Below are 23863 nucleotides of genomic sequence, written 5' to 3'. Positions count from 1 at the left end.
TACTACTGTGGACGGTAGCACCTGGGGATGCAGTGCTGCCCCCCTGTCCAGCTACAGTGTAGGGGGTAGGGTCCTCCCTACTACTGTGGACGGTAGCACCTGGGGATGCAGTGCTGCCCCCCTGTCCAGCTACAGAGTAGGGGGTAGGGTCCTCCCTACTACTGTGGACGGTAGCACCTGGGGATGCAGTGCTGCCCCCCTGTCCAGCTACAGTGTAGGGGGTAGGGTCCTCCCTACTACTGTGGACGGTAGCACCTGGGGATGCAGTGCTGCCCCCCTGTCCAGCTACAGTGTAGGGGGTAGGGTCCTCCCTACTACTGTGGACGGTAGCACCTGGGGATGCAGTGCTGCCCCCAGTCCAGCTACAGTGCAGGGGGTAGGGTCCTCCCTACTACTGTGGACGGTAGCACCTGGGGATGCAGTGCTGCCCCCCTGTCCAGCTACAGAGTAGGAGGTAGGGTCCTCCCTACTACTGTGGACGGTAGCACCTGGGGATGCAGTGCTGCCCCCCAGTCCAGCTACAGTGCAGGGGGTAGGGTCCTCCCTACTACTGTGGACGGTAGCACCTGGGGATGCAGTGCTGCCCCCAGTCCAGCTACAGTGCAGGGGGTAGGGTCCTCCCTACTACTGTGGACGGTAGCACCTGGGGATGCAGTGCTGCCCCCCAGTCCAGCTACAGAGTAGGGGGTAGGGTCCTCCCTACTACTGTGGACGGTAGCACCTGGGGATGCAGTGCTGCCCCCCAGTCCAGCTACAGTGCAGGGGGTAGGGTCCTCCCTACTACTGTGGACGGTAGCACCTGGGGATGCAGTGCTGCCCCCCAGTCCAGCTACAGAGTAGGGGGTAGGGTCCTCCCTACTACTGTGGACGGTAGCACCTGGGGATGCAGTGCTGCCCCCCAGTCCAGCTACAGAGTAGGGGGTAGGGTCCTCCCTACTACTGTGGACGGTAGCACCTGGGGATGCAGTGCTGCGCCCCAGTCCAGCTACAGTGCAGGGGGTAGGGTCCTCCCTACTACTGTGGACGGTAGCACCTGGGGATGCAGTGCTGCCCCCCAGTCCAGCTACAGTGCAGGGGGTAGGGTCCTCCCTACTACTGTGGACGGTAGCACCTGGGGCGCAGTGCTGCCCCCCAGTCCAGCTACAGAGTAGGGGGTAGGGGCCTCCCTACTACTGTGGACGGTAGCACCTGGGGATGCAGTGCTGCCCCCCTGTCCAGCTACAGAGTAGGGGGTAGGGTCCTCCCTACTACTGTGGACGGTAGCACCTGGGGCGCAGTGCTGCCCCCCAGTCCAGCTACAGTGCAGGGGGTAGGGTCCTCCCTACTACTGTGGACGGTAGCACCTGGGGATGCAGTGCTGCCCCCCAGTCCAGCTACAGTGCAGGGGGTAGGGTCCTCCCTACTACTGTGGACGGTAGCACCTGGGGATGCAGTGCTGCCCCCCTGTCCAGCTACAGAGTAGGAGGTAGGGTCCTCCCTACTACTGTGAACGGTAGCACCTGGGGATGCAGTGCTGCCCCCCTGTCCAGCTACAGAGTAGGAGGTAGGGTCCTCCCTACTACTGTGGACGGTAGCACCTGGGGATGCAGTGCTGCCCCCCTGTCCAGCTACAGTGTAGGGGGTAGGGTCCTCCCTACTACTCTGGACGGTAGCACCTGGGGATGCAGTGCTGCCCCCCTGTTCAGCTACAGTATTGTAGGCTTCAGTAGGGGTGGGCTCCTACCTCGTACTGTAGGCTGCAGTAGGGGTGGGATCCTCCCTACTATTGTAGGCTGCAGTCGGAGTGGGCTCCTCTCTAGCATTGTAGGCTGCAGTAGGGGTGGGATCCTCCCTAGGAGTGTAGGTTGTAGTAGGTGGGCTCCTCCCTAGTATTGTGAGTGTCCGGTGCTGCGCCCCCGTTCAGCTGCAGTAGGGTGGGCTCCTCCCCAGAAATGTAGGCTGCAGTAGAGTGGGCTCCTTCCTAGTACTGTAGGCTACAGTGGGGTGGGCTCAACCCCTAGTACTGTAGGCTGGACTCCTCCCTAGTATTGTAGGCTACAGTAGGGGCGGGCTACTCCATACTATTGTAGGCTGCGTATGGGTGGGCTGCTCTCTAGTATTGTAGGCTGCAGTAATGGTGGGCTCCTCTCTAGTATTGTGGGCTGCAGTAGAGTGGGCTCCTTCCTAGTACTGTAGGCTACAGTGGGGTGGGCTCAACCCCTAGTACTGTAGGCTGGACTCCTCCCTAGTATTGTAGGCTACCGTAGGGGTGGGCTACTCCCTACTATTGTAGGCTGCAGTATGGGTGGGCTACTCCCTACTATTGTTGACTGCAGTATGGGTGGGATCCTCTCTAGTATTGTAGGCTGCAGTAAGGGTGGGCTCCTCTCTAGTATTGTGGGCTGCAGTAAGGGTGGGCTCCTCTCTAGTATTGTAGGCTGCAGTAGGGGTGGGATCCTCCCTAGTATTGTAGGCTGCAGTAGGGGTGGGCTCCTCCCTACTATTGTAGTCTGCGGTAGGGTGGGCTCCTCTCTAGTATTGTAGGCTGCAGTAAGGGTGGGCTCCTCTCTAGTATAGTGGGCTGCAGTAGGGGGGGGGATCCTCCCTAGTACTGTAGGCTGCAGTGGGGTGGGTTCCACCCTAGTACTGTAGGCTGCAGTAATGGTGGGCTCCTTCCTAGTATTGTAGGCTGCAGTATGGGTGGGATCCTCTCTAGTATTGTAGGCTGCAGTAAGGGTGGGCTCCTCTCTAGTATTGTGGGCTGCAGTAGGGGTGGGATCCTCCCTAGTATTGTAGGCTGCAGTAGGGGTGGGCTCCTCCCTACTATTGTAGTCTGCGGTAGGGTGGGCTCCTCTCTAGTATTGTAGGCTGCAGTAATGGTGGGCTCCTTCCTAGTATTGTAGGCTGCAGTAGGGGGGGGCTCCTCTCTAGTATTGTAGGCTGCAGTAATGGTGGGCTCCTTCCTAGTATTGTAGGCAGCAGTAGGGGTGGGATCCTCCCTAGTATTGTAGGCTGCAGTAGGGGTGGGCTCCTCTCTAGTATTGTAGGCTGCAGTAATGGTGGGCTCCTTCCTAGTATTGTAGGCTGCAGTAGGGGTGGGCTCCTCTCTAGTATTGTAGGCAGCAGTAGGGGTGGGATCCTCCCTAGTATTGTAGGCTGCAGTCGGAGTGGGCTCCTCTCTAGTATTGTGGGCTGCAGTAGGGGTGGGATCCTCCCTAGTACTGTAGGCTGCAGTGGGGTGGGTTCCACCCTAGTACTGTAGGCTGCAGTAGGGGTGGGATCCTCCCTAGTACTGTAGGCTGCAGTATGGGTGGGATCCTCTCTAGTATTGTAGGCTGCAGTAAGGGTGGGCTCCTCTCTAGTATTGTGGGCTGCAGTAGGGATGGGATCCTCCCTAGTACTGTAGGCTGCAGTAGGGGTGGGATCCTCCCTAGTACTGTAGGCTGCAGTATGGGTGGGATTCTCTCTAGTATTGTAGGCTGCAGTAAGGGTGTGCTCCTCTCTAGTATTGTGGGCTGCAGTAGGGGTGGGATCCTCCCTAGTACTGTAGACTGCAGTGGGGTGGGTTCCACCCTAGTACTGTAGGCTGCAGTAGGGGTGGGATCCTCTCTAGTATTGTAGGCTGCAGAATGGGTGGGCTCCTCCCTACTATTGTAGTCTGCGGTAGGGTGGGCTCCTCTCTAGTATTGTAGGCAGCAGTAGGGGTGGGATCCTCCCTAGTATTGTAGGCAGCAGTAGGGGTGGGATCCTCCCCAGTATTGTAGGCAGCAGTAAGGGTGGGCTCCTCTCTAGTATTGTGGGCTACAGTAGGGGTGGGATCCTCCCTAGTATTGTAGGCTGCAGTAGGGGTGGGCTCCTCCCTACTATTGTAGTCTGCGGTAGGGTGGGCTCCTCCCTAGTATTGTAGGCTGCAGTAATGGTGGGCTCCTTCCTAGTATTGTAGGCTGCAGTAGGGGTGGGCTCCTCTCTAGTATTGTAGGCTGCAGTAATGGTGGGCTCCTTCCTAGTATTGTAGGCAGCAGTAGGGGTGGGATCCTTCCTAGTATTGTAGGCTGCAGTAGGGGTGGGCTCCTCTCTAGTATTGTAGGCTGCAGTAATGGTGGGCTCCTTCCTAGTATTGTAGGCTGCAGTAGGGGTGGGCTCCTCTCTAGTATTGTAGGCAGCAGTAGGGGTGGGATCCTCCCTAGTATTGTAGGCTGCAGTCGGAGTGGGCTCCTCTCTAGTATTGTGGGCTGCAGTAGGGGTGGGATCCTCCCTAGTACTGTAGGCTGCAGTGGGGTGGGTTCCACCCTAGTACTGTAGGCTGCAGTAGGGGTGGGATCCTCCCTAGTACTGTAGGCTGCAGTATGGGTGGGATCCTCTCTAGTATTGTAGGCTGCAGTAAGGGTGGGCTCCTCTCTAGTATTGTGGGCTGCAGTAGGGATGGGATCCTCCCTAGTACTGTAGGCTGCAGTAGGGGTGGGATCCTCCCTAGTACTGTAGGCTGCAGTATGGGTGGGATCCTCTCTAGTATTGTAGGCTGCAGTAGGGGGGGGATCCTCCCTAGTACTGTAGGCTGCAGTGGGGTGGGTTCCACCCTAGTACTGTAGGCTGCAGTAGGGGTGGGATCCTCTCTAGTATTGTAGGCTGCAGAATGGGTGGGCTCCTCCCTACTATTGTAGTCTGCGGTAGGGTGGGCTCCTCTCTAGTATTGTAGGCAGCAGTAGGGGTGGGATCCTCCCTAGTATTGTAGGCAGCAGTAGGGGTGGGATCCTCCCCAGTATTGTAGGCTGCAGTAGGGGTGGGCTCCTCCCTAGTATTGTAGGCTGCAGTAGGGTGGGCTCCTCCCTAGTATTGTAGGCTGCAGTAGGGTGGGCTCCTCCCTATTAATGTAGGAGGCTGCAGTATGAGTGGGCTTCTCCCTAGTAATGTAGGAGGCTGTAGTAGGAGTGGGCTTCTCCCTAGTAGTGTAGATTGTAGTAGGGGATGAGGCTCCAGCGCTACTTCTATGGCCAGAACTGCTGCGACCCCTGTCCAGCTGCAGTAGAGATGGGCTCCTCCCTATTAATGTAGGTTGTAGTAAGTGGCCTCCTCCAGTGTAGTGTAGGTAATAACAACTGATGGTCCAGTGCTTTTCCTGAACTCAGGACTGCTGCGGCTCCAGTCCTGCTGCAGAGTGTGGAGGGCTCCTCTCTAGTAGTGTAGGTGGTAGTAGCGGAGGGTCCAGTACTACTCCTGCTGTAGTATATACAGGACTGCTGAGGGCTCTGTCTAGCAGCAGAGTGTGGGAGGCTCCTCTCTAGTAGTGTAGGTGGTACTAGCTGAGGGTGCAGCGCTACTCCTCCTGAGGCCATGGCTGCTGCTCCCATGTCCAGGTGCAGTGCAGAAAGGGCTCATACCTAGTAGTGTAGGTTGTAGTCAGTGGGCACCTCCCTAGTAGTGTAGGTGGTAGTAGCTGAGGGTCCAGTGCTCCTCCTGTACCCAGGGCTGATGTCCCCTGTCCAGCTGCAGTTGGGATTGCCTCCTTTATAGTAGTGTAGGTTGTAGTAGGTGGGTGCCTCCCTAGTAGTGTAGGTTGTACGCTGTGAGGCACCAGCGCTACTCCTGTGGCCAGGACTGCTGCGGTCCCTGTCCAGCTATGGTAGGGTGGGCTCCTCCCTAGTAGTGTAGATTGCAGGTGGTGAGGCCCCAGCACTGCTACCTCCCTGTCCAGCTGTAGTAGGTGTGGGCTCCTTCCTTGTAGTGTAGGTTGTAGTAGGTGGGCTTCTCCCTAGTAGTGCAGGTGGTAGGTGGTGAGGCTCCAGGGCTGCTCCTCCCTAGTCAGCACTGCTACTGCCTGTCCATCTGTAGTAGGGATGGTACTCTCTAGTAGAGTAGGCTTAGTAGGTGGGATTCTCCCAAGTATTGTAGGTTGTTGCAGTTGGGCTCCTCCCTAGTAGTGTAGATTGAGCAGCTCCAGCGCTGCTCCTCCTGCGACCAGCACTGCTACTGCCTGTCCATCTGTAGTAGGGATGGTCTACTCCCTAGTAGTGAAGGTTGTAGTAGGTGGGATTCTCCCAAGTATTGTAGGTTGTTGCAGTTGGGCTCCTCTCTAGTAGTGTAGGTTGAGCAGCTCCAGCGCTGCTCCTCCTGCGACCAGCACTGCTACTGCCTGTCCATCTGTAGTAGGGATGGTCTACTCCCTAGTAGTGAAGGTTGTAGTAGTTGGGATTCTTCCAAGTATTGTAGGTTGTTGCAGTTGGGCTCCTCTCTAGTAGTGTAGGTTGAGCAGCTCCAGCGCTGCTCCTCCTGCGGCCAGCACTGCTACATGCCTGTCCAGCTCTAGTAGGGGTGGGCGCCTCCCTAGTAGTGAAGGTTGTAGGTGGTGAGTCTCCAGACCGCGCTGCTCCTCCTACAGCCAGCACTGCTACCTACCTGTCCAGCTGTAGTAGAGGGGGGCTTCTCCCTAGTAGTGTAGGTGATAGTTGGGGTGGGCTCCTCCCTAGTAGTGTAGGTTGTTGTATTTGGGCTCCTCCCTAGTAGTGTAGGTTGTAGGTGGTGAGCCTCCAGACGGCGCTGCTCCTCCTACAGCCAGCACTGCTACCTCCCTGTCCAGCTGTAGTAGAGGGGGGCTTCTCCCTAGTAGTGTAGGTGATAGTTGGGGTGGGCTCCTCTCTAGTAGTGTAGGTTGTAGTAGGTGGGCTTCTCCCTACTATTGTAGGTTGTTGTAGTTGGGCTCCTCCCTAGTAGTGTAGGTTGTAGGTGGTGAGCCTCCAGACGGCGCTGCTCCTCCTACAGCCAGCACTGGTACCTCCCTGTCCAGCTGTAGTAGAGGGGGGCTCCTCCCTAGTAGTGTAGGTGATAGTTTGGGTGGGCTCCTCCCTAGTAGTGTAGGTTGTAGGTGGTGCACCTCCAGTGCTGCTCATTGTGCGGCCAGCACTGCTAACTCCCTATCCAGCTGTAGTAGGGGTGGAATCATCCCTCGTAGCGTAATTGTAGGTGGTAAGGCTCCAGGGCTGCTCCTCCTGCGGCCACCACTGCTACCTCCCTGTCCAGCTGTAGTAGGGGTGGGCTCCTCCCTAGTAGTGTAGGTTGTAGTAGGGGGTCTTCTCCCTAGTATTGTATGTTGTTGCAGTTGGGCTCCTCCCTAGTAGTGTAGGTTGTAAGTGGTGAGCCTCCAGCCAGCACTGCTACCTCCCTGTCCAGCAGTGGTAGAGGGGGGCTCCTGTCTAGTAAGCTGTGAGGCACCAGCACCACTCCTGTGGCCAGGACCACTGCGGTCCCTGTCCAGCTGTAGTAGGGGTGGGCGCCTTCCTAGAAGTGTACATTGCAGTAGGTGGGCTTCTCCCTAATATTGTAGGTTGTTGCAGTTGGGCTCATCCCAAGTAGTGTAGGTTGAGCAGCTCCAGCGCTGCTCCTCCTGCGAACCAGCACTGCTACGTGCCTGTCCAGCTCTAGTAGGGGTGGGCGCCTCCCTAGTAGTGTAGGTTGTAGTAGGGGGTCTTCTCCCTAGTATTGTATGTTGTTGCAGTTGGGCTCCTCCCTAGTAGTGTAGGTTGTAAGTGGTGAGCCTCCAGCCAGCACTGCTACCTCCCTGTCCAGCAGTGGTAGAGGGGGGCTCCTGTCTAGTAGTGTAGATGATGAGGCTCCAACGCCGCTCCTTCCGCAGCCAGCACGGCTGTCCAGTTGTAGTAGTGGTGGGCTCCTCCCTAGTAGTGTAGATGGTGAGACTCCAGCGCCGCTCCTCCCTGTCCAGCTGTAGTAGGTGGGCTCCTCCCTAGTAGTGTGTAGATGGTAGTAGGTGGCATTCTCCCTAGTAGTGTAGGCGGTGAGGTCCCAGCGTCGCTCCTGTCCAGCCTCCAGCTGTAGTAGGGGTGGGCTCCTCCGTAGTAGTGTAGGTTGTAGTAGGGGTGGGCTCCTTCCTAGTAGTGTAGGTTGTAGTAGGGGTGGGCTCCTCCGTAGTAGTGTAGGCGGTGAGGTCCCAGCGCCGCTCCTGTCCAGCCTCAGTAGGGGTGGGCTCCTCCGTAGTAGTGTAGGCTGTAGTAGGTGGGCTCCTTCCTAGTAGTGTAGGCGGTGAGGTCCCAGCGTCGCTCCTGTCCAGCCTCCAGCTGTAGTAGGGGTGGGCTCCTTCCTAGTAGTGTAGGTTGTAGTAGGGATGGGCTCCTTCCTAGTAGTGTAGGTTGTAGTAGGTGGGCTCCTTCCCAGTAGCGTAGGCGGAGAGGTCCCACCGCCGCTCCTGTCCAGCCTCCAGCTGTAGTAGGGGTGGGCTCCTCCGTAGTAGTGTAGGTTGTAGTAGGGGTTAGCTCCTCCGTAGTAGTGTAGGTTGTAGTAGGTGGGCTCCTTCCCAGTAGCGTAGGCGGAGAGGTCCCAGCGCCGCTCCTGTCCAGCCTCCAGCCGCCGGCTGCCGGCTGTAGGAGGAGCCCCCGGCCGGCCCCTGCCTGCGCTGCTGCGGGAGGAGGAGGCGGAGGCGCCGCCGCTGCAGGGCTGGGACCGGCCCTCCCCCTCTCCCAGCAGAGCCGAGCTCATAAAGCACAAACAGGACAGCAAACTTCACCGCCCGGAGCAGAGCTGCGGCAGGCGGGCCAGCGCTCTCACAACAGCAGCTGAAGGGCCCTCCCCCCCGCTGGACCCTCAACCCACCCACCGGCTGAAGGGCCCTCCCTCCATCTGAACCCCTCATACCCGCTGGACCCCTCACCCCAGGAGCTGAAGGGCCATCCCTGCATCTGGATCCCTCACCCCAGCAGCTAAAGGGTTCTTTCTCCATCTGAACCTCTCACCCCAGCAGCTAAAGCCCCCCCTCCCCCCCCCACCCCAGCAGCTGACCATTCAACACAGGCGTGAGGACTGCAGCAGCTGATTCTCCCCCCCCCCCCCACACCTCACAGCTCCGAATCTTCTCCTTCTCTCCTGCCAGGCTCCCTGCCTCCTCAGCTCCTTCACACCACAGCACCTCTCCCCTTCTCCCCTCCCTTCTTACCACCCCTCCCCACTCTGCCCATGCCCCCCAGCCCTCCCGCCTGACATGTCCCTGCTGCGGCCCGAGCCCCCTCCGGGGGCTGCCTGGCTGCCCACCCACGTGCAGGTGACGGTGCTGCGGGCCCGGGGGCTGCGGCTGAAGGGCAAGCATGGCACCAGCGACGCCTTCACCATCATCCAGCTGGGCAAGGAGCGCTTCAGCACGGCCGTGGCCGAGAAAAGCACGGGCCAGGCCGAGTGGGCCGAGGAGTGCTCCTTCGAGCTGCCCCCGCCGGGGCCCGGGGCCCCGCAGCCCGATCTGATGCTCGTCGTCATGCACCGCGCCCTCATCGGCATGGACAAGTTCCTGGGCCAGGCCAGCCTGCCCTTGGACAGGCTGCTGCAGGAGGGGCGCTCCAGCCAAGAACAGTGAGTGCGGGGGTGGGACAGGGGCGGTGAGGGGTAGGGCTGAGGGGAGATGGGGCGTTGAGGGGTAGGCACTGGGGCAGGGACATCTTAGGGATTTTGGGGGCCCTGGGCCAAAACTGTTTTAGGGGACCCTGTTCGGAACAGCTTTGAATTTATGTTCCAATTTCAGGTCTTCCGTGCCCTCTTTGGCCGGGTCACTGACAGCACACAGGCATGCTCGTCCAGATTGTAAATGTGTTTACATCTAATATTCAGAGACAGTGACGTGTGTTTTCAATATCGCAACACAGCAGCAGCTCACTGATATTACTACAAATCATTTCTGCGACCCCTTCCCATTTCGCATAAGCTCCTATTTTGATATAAAAAAAAACTATTTTTAATGGATTTTGAACTAAACATAAACTCAACATTTCTATGCAAAATGTCTATAATAGACCCTCACATCACCCACATTAAAAATAAAGGAAAACGGTATTTAAAACCATGTGTTTAATAATTATTAAAGGTCATGAGGGCAAGACCCTTGCAGAACAGAACTGGCTCCAATGGGGGCCCTTAAGACGGGGCCCTGGGCCAGAGCTCACTTTGCCAATGCCTTTAAATGTCCCTTTACTGGTAGGAGGTGGGGCAGGCCAGCTGAGTATGGGAGGGCTAAGGGTGGGTGGGGCATAGGGCAGTAACTTTTAAGGTTTGAGGGCTGGGGATGTGGGTGTGAGAGGCAGTAATGAGGGCAGGACCAGAGGGTGGGTGGGGTTGTGAAGGGTATACCATAAGTTGTATGGGGGCGTGAGGCCTGAGGTAGGAAGGCACAGGCCAAAGGAGTGAGTTGAGTATGGGGTATAAATGTAGGGTGTGATTTCGGTGCTGGGTGGTTGGTCCAAGCGGAGTGGTGTCAAGGAGTGGGTGCATATTTGGATTTTAGGGGGGCAGGAGTGAGGTGTTAAAGGGTTACATGTGGATTGATGGGCATATGTGGAGCAGAACTCGGGGTGTGGGGCTTGAGCAAGATGTAGAAGTGGGGGTGGGTTTAAGCACTTTAGCTGTGGCATAAAGATGCCTGGGGGGGCAGCAGTAGGGTTTTGATGATGAGAGGCTAAACACAGTCTACAGGTGTGAAGCGATGGGCCTGTGAGTGGTAATGTGAGGGTGGGAGTTTGAGGAATGGCCTGGGAGTGGTAATGTGAGGGTGGTAGTTTGAGGAATGGCCTGGGAGTGGTAATGTGAGGGTGGGAGTTTGAGGAATGGCCTGGGAGTGGTAATGTGAGGGTGGGAGTTTGAGGAATGGCCTGGGAGTGGTAATGTGAGGGTGGGAGTTTGAGGAATGGCCTGGGAGTGGTAATGTGAGGGTGGGAGTTTGAGGAATGGCCTGGGAGTGGTAATGTGAGGGTGGGAGTTTGAGGAATGGCCTGGGAGTGGTAATGTGAGGGTGGGAGTTTGAGGAATGGCCTGGGAGTGGTAATGTGAGGGTGGGAGTTTGAGGAATGGCCTGGGAGTGGTAATGTGAGGGTGGGAGTTTGAGGAATGGCCTGGGAGTGGTAATGTGATGGTTGGGGGTTTGAGGAATGGCCTGGGAGTGGTAATGTGATGGTTGGGGGTTTGAGGAATGGCCTGGGAGTGGTAATGTGAGGGTGGGAGTTTGAGGAATGGCCTGGGAGTGGTAATGTGATGGTTGGGGGTTTGAGGAATGGCCTGGGAGTGGTAATGTGAGGGTGGGGGTTTGAGGAATAGCCTGAGTGTTTGTGGTTTTAGGAGTCCGGGCTGGATTTTACTGGTGCCGCGCAGTAGGACACCAGTTAGAACTGGATCCTGTTTGAGTGGTGGGAGGCGTTGTAAGAAACAGGGGTGAGGAATGTACAGTTTGAGCCGTGGGCCAAGTGGGACCTTGTGTTACAGGACATTGGGCTTCAGAGAAGGGAGGCGGCGGGAATATGGATTGGGTGTGGTGGTGGTGGCGGTGGTGGCGGTGGCGGCGGTGGCGGTGGTGGTGGCGGTGGTTGTGGCGGTGGTGGTTGCCTGTTGAGGGCCTGGCAGGGGAAACAAATGACCATACCTGACTCTATATCTAAATTCTATTCTATGGATCCATGTTGTAAGGGTTTGTATCGACCTTGTAAATCAACGGTGAACTGAAGCGAGTAGGACCGCGCTCCACCTTCTCTCAGATGCTGTTTCCAAGATGCTGGGTTGTGGTGAGGTGGTCAGCGTTGCTCAGGTCTGAGGAAATTCATGGACAATAATCGGGCACCCCACCACTTCCATTCCATCCTCCAGAGAGTGCACTGAGAGGCCAGAAGTAACCACTAGAAAACTGGTTGCTGATAGTTAACCGCTCAAAGTTTGAGGGCCACTATTAAAATTGAGTAGCTATTGAGGGTCAGCCCCACAGAGGTGCATAAAACGTGATGCTTCTGGAGACCTAAAGCTTTCATTCAGATAAACTTTGGAACCCCTGCTCGTGGGCATTCCTCTAAACATCATGTCAGCGATGGCCAACCCAGGCGTGCCCAGTGCAGTCTCACTTCCTTGCTTTGCCCACTAACGTCCTGGCATCTGGATGAAGTCCACGTGTGTTCTTGGGACCTGAGCTCCGGTTTGGGTGTTGCTGGACAGTTTGCACATCATGGCATATAAGTTAAGGGCCCGCAGGTTTCTGAGAGCAAAAGCGGCTTCGCTCAAGTGAACCAGTCCTTTCTTTAAGGCCCAACCAAATGCAGCTTGCTTCTGTATAAACTGCAGCTTGCTTCTGTATAAACTGCAGCTTGCTTCTGTATAAACTGCAGCTTGCGTCTGTATAAACTGCAGCTTGCGTCTGTATAAACTGCAGCTTGCGTCTGTATAAACTGCAGCTTGCGTCTGTATAAACTGCAGCTTGCGTCTGTATAAACTGCAGCTTGCGTCTGTATAAACTGCAGCTTGCGTCTGTGTATAAACTGCAGCTTGCGTCTGTGTATAAACTGCAGCTTGCGTCTGTGTATAAACTGCAGCTTGCTTCTGTTTAAACTGCAGCTTGCTTCTGTTTAAACTGCAGCTTGCTTCTGTATAAACTGCAGCTTGCGTCTGTATAAACTGCAGCTTGCGTCTGTATAAACTGCAGCTTGCGTCTGTATAAACTGCAGCTTGCTTCTGTATAAACGTGTAAACACACTGTTTAAACTGCAGCTTGCTTCTGTTTAAACTGCAGCTTGCGTCTGTTTAAACTGCAGCTTGCGTCTGTTTAAACTGCAGCTTGCGTCTGTTTAAACTGCAGCTTGCGTCTGTTTAAACTGCAGCTTGCCTCAAACTGCAGCTTGCCTCAAACTGCAGCTTGCTTCTGTATAAACTGCAGCTTGCTTCTGTATAAACTGCAGCTTGCTTCTGTATAAACATGTAAACACACTGTATAAACTGCAGCTTGCTTCTGTATAAAGTGAAGCTTGCTTCTGTATAAACGTGTAAACACACTGTTTGTTTAAGATGCTATGAGAGGGATCTATGGTGCCTTTGGCTTGAAACTCGGGGTTCCTCTTTGTAGGAGGTGTGTGGAGAGTAAGACATTCAGGCTCGTCTATATACACCAGCAAACTTTACTGTGTGTGTGTTTGGGAGCCGCAAGGATGCATGCGTAACAGACATTTTACGGGTACATACACGGTCGACCACCCCTTTAAAAAGTTCCATCTGAGCTGCCAGCCTCCCCCTTCACGTGGGCAGCACGTGTTTGCTGTCGGCTGGCGCGAGAGGCGTCTTGGCAAGGAGTTGGTGGCGTCTGCGCGCTCATGTCCCGGCATGAGATTTGGTGGTTTTTAACCACACCCCCTGCTCGGTCTGAGCCTTTTTATATCGCCTGATTCAAAGCTCGCCTTAGCCGCAGCTTACCTGTGATGTCGGTTCTCAGCAGATGGAATAGTTTTGTTGCAACCCAAGGGCATCTTTTTGGTTGTTCTTAATCCCAGGCAGGATTGACTCAGCTGTGTGTTTGCAACCTGAATAACAATCCTTGCCTGTCATGCCTCTGTTTGCTGGCCCCTTTTTCACACCCCGCAGAAGCTGGCTGGCGTGCAGGGTCAGTGGTCCCGGCGCATACTTGGCAGGCGCACCGAGTGTTAGTCAGCAGTGTTAGGAGCGCGCGGCCTGCTCCTGCCAGGTAAAGAGTTTTACTGCGCGATACAAGCCCCGAGGGCCCTTGTGTATGTCCGGGATGTGCCTGGTCGACCTGATCACAAGGCCTGCCTGGCACGAGGCGCCATTGTGTCAAGCCAGCACCTTCGATATTAGCAATGCTCTGGCATGCGCCGCGCTCTTGTTATCTGCTTAAACGAAGCGCGTGTTTCTACACTTGGAGCACACACAGACAGGAATGTTCCAGGCCCCCATGCATTATTTTATAAAGCACTTGGCAGGAGAGTTTAACTCGTTGCCGGGCCGCCCCAAGACGGAAACCAACATTTGCAAATATTGAGATAATTTGCACAAGTCATATTGTCGAACAACTTTGGTCACCGGACTCCAGACAAGTCCTGTTACCCTTAAGGTGACCCCTGACCTCAGGAGAAAGCTCTTGTTTGGCAACAAATAACTCCAATAGCAACAGGATGAGTTGATGTCGCATTACTATATGTACAGAAAACTGGTGCATGCTGACGACGTCTGGGGGTCGGTGCCATGGCAATCAAGAGCCCTGGGTGACTTTCATCATGCAGAAGGTGCCAGCCGGGTCATCTGGTGTGGCCCGGGTGGGAGTAAAGGGGTAAACCCTTTATGTAGCTCTTGTATGTCCCAAAGCATCATGGCGCCCGGATCAGAGGACTGAGATTGCACGAGTGGGTGTCAAATCAAATCAGGTGTTTGTTAAGCGCGACTACTAACCCGTAAGGGCAGTGCTTTAAATGGGGGGGGGGGGGGGGGGTGGAGTGCAGGTACTCATTTAAATGTGGCGAGTGGGCGGTGCTTGGGGCGGTGCTTAGGGGAAGACATGCTTTTTGACTCATATACTACTTGCAGCACACATGAGCAATGTCTTTCAATAAATATTTGTTTACTCATTACACAACGAAAGACACACCTGGTGATATTTAAACATGTCCTTGTTTTGTAATATTTGCAACATCCCTCCTGTTAATTGCTGTTGCTTAGCACAATACCCTATATTCTCGAGTGATTCAGAAAGAAACAAGCAGACGTGCATACACAAGCATTCAACGCATTTCCTTTAATATACTTTCCAAGAGTGTCTCTATTCTCTACCCCTTTCGCTCGTATTTCGCTCACACAAAAACAATCGCAGACAAACAATAGCCGACAAAAGAATCAGGTGGGATTAAAGCCATTTGAACCTGGTTACCTCCCACGGCTTTCTGGAATAACGTTGTCTGCAACACAGCATGACGGTGAACACCCCGACGGTATGCAAATGAGCACAAGCTGAATAGTTGAGCAGGGGCTCGGCTCAGGCCTACAAAAGTGCCTTGGCTGTCAGAGACAGGCCCCCAGCTCCAGCACTTCATGAGTACCGGTACTCGCCTCGGCGTTAGAGAAGTGCCGGTACTCAGAGTGATAAAACTAAGAAGTGCCGGTACTCAGTACAGGTGAGTACCGGCCCATTTAAAGCACTGCGTAAGGGTCTCAAGGTGTGTGGGGGGGGGGGTTTGCAGGTTCCAGTCCATCAAGGAGGGGGTCTGTCGAAGAGCCAGGTTTTGAAGTTTCTTGCGAAGATTGGGAGCGATGTTATCTGTCTGAGGTGGAGCAGAAGGTCGTTCCAGGCTCTGGCCGTGCGGAAGAAGGAGCGGCCTCCCGATCTGGTCTTTCTGGTGCGGGGGACAATGGCGAAGGAGAGCTGGGCTGATCGTAGGGTAATTTGGGGTGTGTGGAATTCGAGTCGGCTATTCAGTTATGCTGGTCCGATGTCGTGGAGGGCCTTGTGAGCGTGGGTTAGCATCTTGAAGGTGACTCTAGCTTCGGTGGGAAGCCAGTGGAGTGTGCGCAGGTTCTGGGAGATGTGGCAGTGTCTTGGTAGGTTGAGGACCAGTCTTGCGGCGGCGTTTTGGATGTTCTGTAGCTTGCGGGTGAGGTTTTTGGTTATTCTGGCATAGTGTGTTGCCGTAGTCGAGCCTGCTGGTGACCAGGGCATGAGTGACGGTCTTTCTGTGTTCGAGGGGGATCCATTTGAAGTGTTACGTAGGAGGCGGAGGGTGTGGAAGCAGGAGGACGAGACGGAGTTGATCTGGCGGGCCATTTTGAGCTCTGAGACCAGGATGATTCCCAGGTTGCGTGCGTGGTCCATGGGGGTGGGCGGGCTTCCGAGGGCGGGGGCCACCAGGTGTCGTTCCAGGCGTCTGGGTTTGAGTACTTCCGTTTTGTTGGTGTTTAGTTGTAGGCAGCTGTTTTTCATCCATTTGGCGACTGCTTCCATGCCTTCTCGAAAGTTGTCTGGCGTGTTGGGTTCGTTGGATAGGGAGAGTATGAGTTGGGTGTTGTCTGCGTATGACACAATGTTGAGTCCGTATGTTCTGATGATGGGGGCGAGCGGAGCCATGTAGACGTTGAAAAGCGTAGGGCTGAGGGGAGTGCGCTGGGTCGTAGCGTTGGCGGTGCAAAGATCCAGGGTTCCTGGCGCTGGTCGCAGTCGGGTCGCGGACGGGCGAAGACGAGCTTGCCTTTGGGGCACGGAGGCGCAGCTGGTGTGCGGCCATGCAGCAGCCGCCATTAAATAGGGGTCGGGAAGGGCCGGACAGCTGGGAGGCGGGGAGGGGAGCTGGATTGGGCCGGTCGCACTGGTCGTGCGGGGGGGAGGGTCTGCGGGGGCAGCAGAAGCGGGGAAAAACGGGCTGAAAAAGGAAAAAGGCAAAAAGAGAGAGAAGTGCAAATAAGGCAGCAAAAGTGTAAGAAAGAGAGGAGGAAAGACACAGAGGACACCGGGGAGTGAAAGGGGGATATTGAGATGAGGGGAAAACAATAGAAAATGGAGGAAAGACCCAGAAGGAGAGTGAAGGGGGGATAGAAGTGCGGGAAAAAATGAGTGAAAAGGAGAGAAAAAGCAGAGCAAGAGAATGGAGACAGAGGTCCACTGGACCACCAGGGATGAGGCGCAGGTGAAACCTGCGGGTGGAGGAGGACCTCGAACACCAACACTCGAGAGTGCAGGTGCTTGGGGGAAGGCCTCACTTAATGGTGGAGCTGCAAGTGAGGGAGAGGAATTTCACTGACTGAGTCAGTGGTCGTGCTCCGGTGTGTGGCCCTTGTGGGAGGAAAGGGGTGAACCCTTTATGTAGCTCTTGTATGTCCCAAAGCATCATGGCGCCCGGATCAGAGGACTGAGATTGCGCGAATGGGTGTGTGGCAGTGTTCTTCCCTTCGGCTTCCTGTTCTCCTTGACTACGGGCAAGTGGAAGCTGCAGACAGTACGGCTGACCAGACGTGGCTTCTGAAACCGGTGGCCGCCTTGGCAAAATTATATTTGTGGCTAGCTTGCCTTGGCACCCAGGCATGGGGCATTGGTGCAGTCCATCCTGGGGCTTACTGTGGTGGTCTGAGTTTTCAAAAGGATAATTTATTTAATAAACACTTGCACAGACCTCCAGGAAGTGCCATGGTGTGGCCCTGTAGGTAGTGCATGAGGGATGAAAGGTGACAACATGAAGAGTCCCGTCTGGGAGGGATCCACCTGAGGGTGGTGGCGCTCTCGTGAGTGTGCCAGCGGCGTGGAGTTAATATGAAGAAGTTGACCCTCTGAACTGTACCACAGTGAAGCAATGGGCTATGTACAGTACGGAAGTGATGAAATACCTGGGTCTGACGCGAGAGTAGTGAGTGAATGCACTTGTGAGTAGAGCGACACTATCCTTGGGGTAGGCATGCCGTCTGATGAGACAGCAGATGGGTGAAGTGCTGGAACGTAGTCTCAGAAGATGGAAATAGGACTGCACCGGGACTGGCAAACCTTCCTCCGCACCCTCACTAGATGGTGCTGGTAAATTCAACTATACAAAAAGCGGACCTGGAGCTTGGCACTCGAAGCTTGAGCAAAGCAGGCCACTGTATGTGTGATTGTGAAAGCAGATTGTCAATAGTTTATTTGAATGACTGAGGCGTTGAAAGGCTTTACCAGACTCATCTGGTTGCCTTTTGTTGGTCTGGCTTTACAGCGCAGCTGTCACCAGACACTTATGTGATAATAACCAGGACAGAGGCTTTGGCTCCTCCCACATACCGGGAGCCAGGCGTGCATGTTCAGATTGGGCAGGCGTGCATGTTCAGATTGGGCAGGCGTGCATGTTCAGATTGGGCAGAAGTGGTGTGCTTCCACCAAAAGTGCTTGTCCTCCACACAGCTGTGATCATTTTGCTTATTTATCCAGCTGCCTGAGCTTGAACTTTCAGGGGCAGACACAGGACATTGTAATGTTACTTAAAAGTGTCTTGGATAACTAGATAATTTCAGGTGTTCTTCTCTGACAGCGGCACAGATCAGAGGAGAGGGCAGTCTATAGCCTAGATGGATTTTTAGGTCTGGCTTGACAGAGCAACTGTCACCTGACCTTTCAATCTACACCAATATTATTCTGCAGTTCCTTGCTTCCACACATACATAATGAATCCATGCTACCCACTTGTCATCCTTCACATTACCGTACAACATTCCTATAAAGCCAGAACTTTTGGCATTGCCAATGCTTGGCCTTTTTTTGGGATTCTTGTCTGGAAGCCCAAGCCCGCAGTACTGGAAACAGACTGGATGAGGTGTTCAGGAAGTGAAAAGATTGTATAGGACCTGTGCGCCAACATCGCAGCCTCACCTTTCCATTGCTGAATATCTGAAGATGGCCCTTGTGATGAAGTCCTCAGAAATGTCCTCAATTTGATGAAATATCCCGCTCTCGGCAGAGAAGATTTGCTGCTGGACAGGGCTCCTTCTTAAGGTTGGTACCCAAACTTTGTGTGTCCAGCACCTGCATGGCCGGACCTACATAGTTTGACCATGTTTGTTTAATTATTTTTCAAGAACTTTTTATTGGCATTTTCTCATTATGAAACCTAGATAGGAGCATTGCATTGTCAACAAAATATCCTTTTTTTTTTAAATTAATTTTTTTAGTTCTTTTGCTGTAGAAAATATTCTCTTACGTCTCTGAAATGAGGACTGGCAGGAGAAAAGAGCCCTGTTTCCTGTTGGAAACGATGAGACGCTGACTAAGCATTTCATGAGGTACATTGATTCTGCAGCGCACGCTGTTATTATTGATTGGCCACGATGGCGGGCCAACGGTAATGTCAGGTCACAGGAGCGTGGGAGGTAGGCAAGCGTGGCGCATCCGTTCCAGTGCCCGCCAGCTGCAGCAAACGTCACAGAGTCACCCACCAGCGGTCTCTGGTCTTTATGAATATTAGATTTCAGTCTGTTGGATTCTGGTGGACGGCAGGTCTTTAACGTGATCCTCACTTGAGGAAATGTGTCTGTGGTAATGAGCAGTCAAGGCCCAAGACCCCCATAGTTTTATCTCCCAGGGGTAGCTTCTTTGTCTGATGCCCCTCCATGAACCACATACCTCCTGTGCAGGGTCTGCTGCAAACCAGAAGTCCAGGCCTCATGCCCAGGGTTGTGCCTGATCACTGGAGAATTTAGGGCCATCCATTGAGGTGTATTGACCTGCATGGAGGCAGGCAGGAGGACTACCAACCACACTGGCTGTCTGTCAGTCCGCTGCTTTCCATGCATCTGTTCCACAGCTTTGTGAAGGCCAGCTGGAGGTTTAATTTGGTGCCTGTGGACACTGGAGTGCTGCCTACCACTTCCACCGTCTGGTAGTGTTGTGCACAGCCTGCCTGCACCATCAATGGCCTCAGGAACTCTCCTGTCACAGCCTGCCTGCACCATCAATGGCCTCTGGAACCCTCCTGTCACAGCCTGCCTGCACCATCAATGGCCTCTGGAACCCTCCTGTCACAGCCTGCCTGCACCATCAATCGCCTAGTGCGCGTACGGTAAGCTTACCGTACGCGCACGGCAAAAATAAATAAAAAAAAAAAACGCAATAACAATCACATTTATTAAATAAATTGAAGGACCCGCAAGGGAAAAAAAAAAAATTGTTACTGTGTAAAAAAAGGCGAGGCGCGCGCGGTATGAACTGCGCAACGTGGGCGCTCGGTGCGCGAAGTGCACCGAGTGTCCACAGCGCGCGCACGGTGCGCGAAGCGCACCGTGCGCGCAGGGTGTGCGCACGGTGAAAAACCAGAAAAAAAATTTAAAAATAAATACATAACTTAGCATTTAAAAAACCGTACAAATTCACTGAAAAAACCATAGGTTTCACACACGTTATAGTTAGGAATTAGCATTTAAAAAACCTTGCAAATTCACTTAAAAAACCATAGGTTTCACACAAGTTATAGTTAGCTGTACATTTCACTCGTAAAAAACCAATGAAATTCCATGTTCTAGTTAGATCAGGTAACTATAACTTGCGCGACCGCAATGCACAATGTGTCATTTCAGATGTCATCATTGATGTCATGAATGATGTCACTGACCATGTCATGAGTGATGTAATATGTGACGTCATCAGCAGTTTATTGTGGGCGCGCAAGTTATAGTTACCTGATCTAACTATAACGTGGAATTTCATTGGTTTTTTACGAGTGAAATGTACAGCTAACTATAACTTGTGTGAAACCTATGGTTTTTTAAGTGAATATATATATATATATTTACACCCTAATCGCTTAAACTTTAGATGCCGCAAGGCATGGGCACCTGACACACAATATAATCTACAGACACATAGTGCCACTCATTTTGGTTGTAGGGAATATGTACTATACATTTACTCAATTTATCTTCAATGTCCACTATAACGTGCACAGTGGAACATTTCTAATATATTGTGACATTAACGTTTATTTTGTTTTCTCGGTTTAAAATTAATTGAACAAAACGAACTGACTCATCATAGTATATTTTCTATGTTACCATGCACGCTGCGCCGTGCATTTGAACTGCACCTTTTAAATATATGTGGAACTTACCCAAGGTCATGTGACCAAGATCTCGGCTGAGATCGAAACGCGTCGTTTTTCTGCTGCAAAATAAACCCGTAATACATAAACTGCAAAACCGGAGTGGCTCGTCTTTCCTGCTGGGACTGCAGGGATTCTCTATATATATATATATATATATATATATATATATATATATATATATATATATATCCACACAAAACGAAATATATTCCGTGCGCTCTCAGTAATAAACAGGTAAATCACGAGGTAAATAATCCAAGAGTTTAATTCACACTACGCGTTTCGGCGACAAGCCTTGATCACGTGTGAAAATGTGTTACAAAACAGTCCTTAATAAAGCATTGAAGTTACGAGGTCATCACAATAGAAAGAGGACTGTGTTTAAGCAAAGGCAGTGGCCATCTTAGAATGGTAAAAACAGTGAAAAGTATTAATACAAAAGTAAACATTGCATGCTCAGAATAAATCCGAAAATCAAAGTTATAATTATTAATCAATGATGCAATATGGATCGCCTCCACAAGTGCGGAACGTCTCCATGGCTGCACTGTTGGACCAAAGAAATTATACGGGTAGCATACACAGAAAAGAGTGGTTGCCATAGCAATGATGCCCCACACTCATAACACGAAAAATGCGTGAGCTAAAAAATGGGTCATGTGGATAACAAACTCCGAGGCTGTCCACGGAGAGGCTCGCGCCCCTGACGACCCTGCGGGAGCGGTGGGAGGGAGACCTTGCCAGGCCTATCTCGGAGACGACGTGGTCGCAGTTGCTGCAACGACCTTGGAAGGGCACGCGCAACGCTAGATTTCAATTGGTTCAATTCTATACTCTTCACAGGGCCTACTTAACCCCGGTGAAGATTCTGCAATATTTTGGGGGCTCCTCGTCGGGCTGCCCCCGGTGCCACGCGGAGGGGGCTGATTTCGGCCATATGTTCTGGTCCTGCCCGGGGTTGGGCTCTTACTGGACGGATGTGGTGGCGTGCCTGAATCGCGTGATTGACCGAGTGTTGACAGTGGACATGGGAACTTGCCTTCTGCTTTGGTTCCCACATACCCCCCGTACAAAAATCACGAGCAAATTTATCGATCTGGGGCTGATAATGGCGAAGAGGGAGCTTACCATGCACTGGAAGGCAAGAACGGGGCCGAGTGTTCGGAGGTGGAGGGTGAGCTTCCTGGCCTGGGCGGGGACTGAAGGGACGCTTCGCCTACAGCTGGCTAGACGTACTTCCAATGACAAAGCGCAAGAGGCTGCCGGGGCGTGGGGGGCGCTGGTGGAGGAGCTTCGCCGCCTGGGGGACCGAGAGGAGGGGGGTGAGGGCCAGGCGGGCGCGGCCCGGCCTAGGAGGAGTGTGGAGGGACCTGCTGGGACTCCCGGGGAGACTGCCCAGGAGGGGACTGCCTGAATATTCCACGGGGGCTATCGCTATTTGTGCAAATTTATCATGTTGTGCACGGTGGTCCGGCTTCGGGGTGGTATGCATGTGAGGGGTAGAGTACAGCCTTTGGTACTTTTGGAAACGTGGGTGGGGTTCGCCCTCTGATTCCGCGTTTAGCTCCCTAGTTGCGTGGGGCACCTTACACCCCACTGGATGGAGAACCCGTGGCGGGCACACTGGCAAGGGGGGGTGGGGGTAGAGAGGGAGTGGGGTGGGGGGTTTAGACTGGTTTTGTTGCGAGCTTATTGTCTTTGATATTGTTCCCACTGGCCTGGTTATCCTTCACAGGAATACTGAATGCAATGTGGACTTCATGTTGTTCTACGTTGGGAAAAACTAATAAAAATTGTTTAAAAGAAAAAAATGTGGATAACAAACTCCGGGCTAATGCCCAGGCAACCTCCTGGTTATGTTTATGTCTCGGGCTAAATAACGAGAACGGTTAGCATAATACTAAAATAGTATTGCTCTTCAAACATAAAATGTGTAAGTGATGACTAGGTCAATAGGACTTATCTTGAACCAAAGAGCGTGCTCATATGCTATATCAAGGAACCGTCAGTGGAGAAGATTGAAGTGATGAGCAAGTGAAGAGTGAAATCATGGAGGAAAAGGGTAGGATGCCCGTGCCAGTGAGTCAAAGTGAAGGGCTCCTTCCTTCTCTCCTGTAAATAATACAAAAAATGAACATGTCAGTGCAACGAATAACATAGCTCATAAAAGTAACACAATAAAAAGTTATATAGCATAGCATACACATCGAATAAGAGACTGTTAAAATGTAGAGAGGCAAAACAGCTAAAATTAGCTGTACATAGGTGAGCATAAGAACACGGTATGCTGGAAGGGTAACGAAGCAGTTAAGACATACCAATACTAGCTTGCTGTGATTACAGTTACATGGTATTTCATTGTTTCAGGTGGATTGACATTTCTTCGTCCATGTTCAATCCACCTGGGCTCTTTGTTTGAAAATCAATAATATACCTAGATTCACGTTGTCTGAGGTTAAGAGTTCTGTCCCCACCTCTGGGATTCCTAGGTATATGCTCCAAAATACAATAGCTCATGTCGTTGATGTTGGAACCATGTTTTAAGAAAAAGTGACGAGCAACGGGGTATTTGGGGTCATTATTGGTAATAGCCCTCAGATGCTCCATCACCCTCTTTTTGGCAGGACATGTGGTACTACCTATATACCAGAGTCCGCACGTACACTCAATGGCATAAATCACGAAACAGGTGCTACATGTGAGAAATTGTGTGATCCTCTTGGACACCCCACCATATGTCAGATTGTCTTTGAATGTGCTGTTTCTGCAGGCTTTGCAGTGGCCACATGGGAAAAATCCCATGAGGCCATGGCCAGTATTAGTGGTGCGATCAGTGATATCATTTCTGACTACTATGTCCCTTATGTTCCTATCCCTCCTGTAGGTTATACTGGGCCTGTCAGGAACCAGATTGCCAACCACCCCATCTGACTTCAGGATATCCCAATGTTTGGCGAAGATGCGTTGGATTCTATGCGCATCAGAATTGTATGTGAGGATCACTCGGACCGCATCAGCAGTATCTTCAGTGGTACTCTCTACTCTGTCTTTAAGGGTGTCTGCCCTATCAATTCCTTCCGCGCGATCTTTCGCTTTCTTAAGAACCCAGTTGGGATAGCCTCTAGCTTGAAAACGGCTGACAATGTTATCCCTCTCTGCTAAGTATGCATCGGGATTGTTGCAATTTCTCTTTGCCCTCAGCAGCTCCCCATAGGGTATACTCCATTTGAGAGTATCAGGGTGGCTGCTGAGGGCATGCAGGATGCTGTTGCCCGCTGTCGCTTTCCGAAAAAGAGTGGTGCATATCTTGTTCTGTACTACCTCCAGTCCTACATCTAGAAAGTCAGTTTTGATGTCATTGATACTCCCAGACAGAACAATGTTGTAGCTGTTGGTATTCAGTTTCAAGATAAATTCCTCAGCTTCACCTCTGGTACCATTCCAGACGATGAACAAGTCATCAATGTAGCGACGCCACATGACAACTTTTCGGAAATCGGTTTCCAGGGTCCTGCTAGCTGTTATTTCTTGCTCCCAGTAGC

The 23863-nt window shown here is 52.8% G+C and overlaps 1 protein-coding gene across 3 annotated transcripts in view; it reads left to right on the top strand.

Annotated features, from left to right (window-relative positions):
* The first annotated feature begins 8147 nt into the window (after positions 1-8147).
* Positions 8148-23863, top strand: part of RAB11FIP5 (RAB11 family interacting protein 5) — a 334850-nt gene continuing 319134 nt past the window's right edge. The window contains exon 1 of one of the 3 annotated variants that reach the window (XM_085642763.1): positions 8148-9324. In XM_085642763.1, coding sequence (XP_085498889.1) covers positions 8963-9324 — 362 coding nt within the window. In that variant the 5' untranslated portion in view covers positions 8148-8962. The remainder of the gene's footprint in view (positions 9325-23863) is intronic. The other 2 variants (XM_085642764.1, XM_085642767.1) reach the window with 2 other exon arrangements.

Source organism: Triturus cristatus, chromosome 2_2 (assembly GCF_964204655.1).
Source record: "Triturus cristatus chromosome 2_2, aTriCri1.1, whole genome shotgun sequence".
In the NCBI taxonomy this organism is placed as follows: Eukaryota; Metazoa; Chordata; class Amphibia; order Caudata; family Salamandridae; genus Triturus; species Triturus cristatus.
This window is presented reverse-complemented; position numbering and strand designations above follow the sequence as displayed.